Genomic DNA, 4,879 nt, shown 5'->3' with positions numbered 1-4,879 from the left:
AGTGCTCAAATTAAAGCTAGTTAAATTTACTACAAAATAGTTAATTATGTTTATCTTTGTAGGAGTAGTAGTTTTTATGATATTTGACAAAATAAACTCACAAAATGTTAATTTCTAGTTGTTCGTATAGAATTTTGGATTTTTGAAAAAATATATCTCTAGATCCATAAGACACACATATGTCTGCCAACACTCAAAATAAAGGAAATTTAACTTATTATAAAGTAGTTTATGACACATCTTTGTTGGGGTAGTAGTTTTTATGATATTCACATATGAATATGAATTTGACAAATGAAAATTTGTCCGAACAACTATAAATCAATTTATTTTAGCAAATTTCATGTAAACTATTACTCCTACGAAGATAAACATCATAAACTACTTTATAGCTCATTAAACTAGCTTTAATTTGAGTGCTAATAGACATCTGTATGCATGGTTTTTGAGATATAATTTTTTCAAAATAAATTCTCTAACTACTGATCTTTCAGTACGTCCCATACAACATTTTTATGAAATGTTGCTTTTTAATAAGCTATATCTCGAAAACTATTTAACGTAAATAACTCTACTAGGGCTCATATTTTAGCAAATTTACTTTTCTTTAAATGACGTTCTCTTAGGTTTTCTTGTGTTGTTCCTACTTTTTAAGATATAGAGCTCCAAATGAAAAATTAGTTTTTTTTATAGCTTTGAAACAGCCGCCATTTTTTATCCCCCTACCTATACTTGGCAGACTCATCAATTTTGACTATTAATTATACATAGCTTTCAATTAGATAATCAAAAATTGGGGTGAGATAACTGCTTTTTTTCTCCTCTTGGGCTCTTGTACTAAATGCAAGATTTGATCAATTGTCCAACTATGACTTGCAAGTATTGTGTCTTGGATGTTTCCGAGTGGTTTCATTTTATTTGTTTTATCATTATTTTATATATTATGTTAACTATGGCTGTTTAATTGTATATTTTTAAATTCACTTTATTATTTTATTGTACGACATCCTGTAATTTCATCTCTATTTTGTTATTTCCTCTAAGGCTCTAAAACCTAATTTTGACACCTGTAAATTATTCTAAAAGGATCATTCTCAGAATAAATAAAGATTATTATTATTATTATTATTATAATCCTCCCTCCGCTGTTAGACAAAAATTAGCTATAGTAGAAACTAATAGCTAATATTACCATGGATACGATATTTATTTATCAATGGTTCATTCATGAATAAGGGTCGTATCCATGGCAACTTAAGCTATTAATTTCAACTATAGCTAATTTTTGTTCATCTCTGCCTTCCTTTAAGGTCAGAAATGGCCAGATAGGGGAGGGGAATCAGAATTTAGTTGATTTTGGAATAAACAAAATTTTTTTTTTTTTTGTTTAAATCAACATTATGCAGAGATATTAAGTAAGATTAATTTATAAATAATATAGGATAAATTGTATGTGGATAATTATAGCTGGCCTTGATAGGATTTTTGCCAATGAAATAAAGAGAAAAATTGACAAAAATGTAATTATGATAAATAATTTTTTAAATGCTTGAACTAAGTAGAGGAAGGTTACAAGCATGGTTGTGATAAATGTCTATTAATAGTGTTTGCAAAGAAATAATTTTTGACTGTGTTTTTAATGGATAATTAACTAATTAGGTAATTAAACATATGTGGGATATACTTATTAACAAAAAATAATTTTACCTAATGTTTTTAATGTTTTCATAGATATAAATGTTTTGACCTGGGCAGAATAGCCTGAATGAAGTTTTAGAGTTGTTTTAAATTATATGTTTGCAAAGTAGTATTGAGGTAAGGTAAATTATATATAATAATAATGTTAAGTATTTAAATTGTTTGTAGGATCATACATATAATAGAAACTTTTTGTAGTAGATGTCCCATCTCTGCCTTCCTTTAAGGTCAGAATTTAATTGATTTTGAAATAAATAAACAAAATTTTTTTTCGTTTATGCAATAGATCAGGTAAGATATGCTCAACCCCCGATGAAGTAATCAAGAGTTTTTGCAAGGAACTGTTGGAATAACTGAGTTAAAAATGTTTTCTTACTCAAGAGTAACAGCTTTGTCCTTTTCTTCAATTTCTTGAACCTTGACCAATGAGTAATAATATCCTTGAAGCTCCATCAGCTCATTATGAGAGCCTTTCTCCAAGACATGCCCATCCTAAATCATATTACTGATAATTGTGAAAGTAAATATTTGGATAGTCTTAAGTTCATAAACTGAAAGAAATGCTTACCTTCATAGCATAAATAACATCAGCCTTTCTCACTGTAGACATTCTGTGAGCAATGATTACAGTTGTCCTGTCACGCATGGCATTATCGAGGGCTTTTTGAACTATAACTTCTGAACGAGAATCTAGAGCAGAAGTGGCTTCATCAAGAAGAAGCAGTTTTGGCTTTCGGACGATTGCCCTTGCAATGGCAATTCTCTGTTTCTGACCTCCCGACAGCTTTGCACCTCTTTCCCCAACAATAGAACCATAGCCCTAACAAACCCAATAATGCTAAATCAAATATAATAAAGTAAAAAGTGAACTTTATTAACCATCTCAAATTTTTATTAGTAATGAAAATTGGATAAATATAAACTACTAAAGGATTTGATAATTAACTTAATGAGATTAGAGGAAAATTTTTCCATTATGAAAACACATTTTCAGAAACAAGAGTAGTAACTATAGACATAATTTATACCGCTGGAAATCAAAAGATTTTATAAAAAAATATTTAACAAATAAAGTCATAAAAGATAATGAAGAATGACCAACAATGCATAAAAATGGTATATAATAGATATACAGGTCTATAGAATAAAATAAAACAGAAATATCTGTTCTGATATGGACTAAGATTAATTTAAACTCAAAGAAGGGGGGGGGAGTAAGTGAAAGTTGTGTAAAGTGCACACTGCACCAGATTTTTAAAATGACTTTCAAATTAAAACTTATTGGAAAAAAAAAATGCATTGATTTTTATATCACACTTACTGATGGTAACTTCTCTATGAAACTGTGAGCATGAGAAATTTTCGATGCTTCAATGATTTCCTCTAAAGTTGCTGTGGTTTTCCCATACCTGATGTTCTCTTCTATTGTAGTATCAAAGAGCGTTGGCTCCTGACCCACAACACCGATTTGATTTCTCAACCAACCTACATTGAGTTTTCTGATGTCCACTCCTCCAATAAGAATCTATGACCAAATAATACCAACTATATATTTTGGAGATTTTTTTTTTCCTATGGAGACAATGAAAACTGAATACTTGCCAAGAATGAAATATAGACGTTAGTATAAACTTAAGAATGAGAATAAAAATTGATAATCTAAATTAACTGTTATTGTATCAGATATTATGATTTTATTTGAAAAGAAGGGTGTAGTTATTGTATTATGGCACAATCAAGGTGTTTTTAGATGAATAAGAATTAAAAGATTTAAGACTTGTATTATAATCTTAACTTAATGATTATTTACAATTTATACATAATTTATTTATTAAACATGATTTATGTATCTTATAATTTTAAATGTTAAAATAATTTTTTGTAATATTTAAACTTAAAGTCATAAATTGCTCATGGTCATGGCTATGGAAAGTCCACTGCTTACATGATTGAAAATGATTGGGGACAACAATGTGTATATGCAAACTACAAATGCATATAACCATAAATATTTCATACATACAATAAAAATAAAGTTTATTACAAAATAAGGAGTTCATAATGTATTGTATTGAGCATATACTTGAATGTATACCAAATAGTGAAATTAGTTTTAAAAAAGCATTCAATTGTTGAATAATGTGGATAGCTCCATAGCTGGGAAGAAACAGAGTTGGTAATGTCTTTGACTACGTAGTTATTAAACTGAATTGTGATTTAGTCAGAAATATAACCTTTTGGTATGTAAAATGGACTGTTCCTAAAATGTAGTATACTTGTTCTTATAATAAATTTAAAACTTAAATAATTAATATTTACATATTCTCAAGTGTCTCAGCACTGGTCGGTGCTGTAGAAGAATTCAAGAGAGCACCACAGGAGTTAGGACTTATAATAAATAATGAAAAGACGAAATATATGAAAACCTCTAGACAGACCAGGGAGAGAAGAGATATTGTGGATGTGGGGGAAAACATGTTTCACAGCTGCAGTACTTTCAAGTACCTGGGAGGAGTTGTGACGGAGAACAATAATTTAGAAGTAGAAATTAAGGATAGAATGGTAGCAGGAACCAGATGTTTCTATGCCCTGCAAAAAGCTCTCCGATACAAAATTCTTTCCAGGAAAGCAAAGCTTTTGTTGTACAAAACAATAATTAGGCCAGTGGTAATGTACGGTAGTGAGACGTGGACTCTAACCAAGGAAAATATAAGAGCTCTACTGGTTTGGGAGAGAAGAGTCCTAAGAAAGATCTTTGGAGCCGTTAAAGAGGAGCACAGGTGGAGAATCAGAAGCAATGACGAAATAAAGGAATTGTATGGAGAGCCTGATGTCCTCTGCGCTATTAAGAAGAGCAAGCTAAGATGGTTGGGACATATGGAAAGGATGGAGCCCTGCAGGCTACCTAAAAGGATGCTAAATGGTGCACTAGGAGGAAAAAGGAAAAGGGGCAGACCAAGGCGTCGGTGGCTGGATGATTTGAGAGGAATGGGAGTTGAAAATTGGAGGAGTCTCGCTGGAGACCACGAGGCATGGGAAAGAGTGGTGGCACAGGCCCAGGTCCTACAAGGACTGTAGCGCCCAAGAGTGGGTGACTCAAGTGTCTACCAGTGGGTGACTCAAGTGTCTACCAGTGGGTGACTCAAGTGTCTACCAGTGGGTGACTCAAGTGTCTACCAGT

The 4,879-nt window shown here is 31.3% G+C and overlaps 1 protein-coding gene across 1 annotated transcript in view; it reads right to left on the bottom strand.

Annotated features, from left to right (window-relative positions):
• LOC106680716 (ATP-dependent translocase ABCB1) overlaps positions 1 to 4,879 on the bottom strand; it is a gene marked incomplete in the record, with an annotated part of 71,439 nt that overhangs the window by 19,070 nt on the left and 47,490 nt on the right. The window contains 3 exon segments of the mRNA XM_067049081.1: positions 2,075 to 2,190; positions 2,267 to 2,518; positions 3,020 to 3,223. Coding sequence (XP_066905182.1) covers positions 2,075 to 2,190; positions 2,267 to 2,518; positions 3,020 to 3,223 — 572 coding nt within the window.

This window comes from Halyomorpha halys, unplaced genomic scaffold (assembly GCF_000696795.3).
Source record: "Halyomorpha halys isolate HHAL.00 unplaced genomic scaffold, Hhal_1.1 Scaffold282.1, whole genome shotgun sequence".
In the NCBI taxonomy this organism is placed as follows: Eukaryota; Metazoa; Arthropoda; class Insecta; order Hemiptera; family Pentatomidae; genus Halyomorpha; species Halyomorpha halys.
Note: the sequence above shows the minus strand (reverse complement) of the source record. Positions and strands in the feature narration are given on the sequence as shown.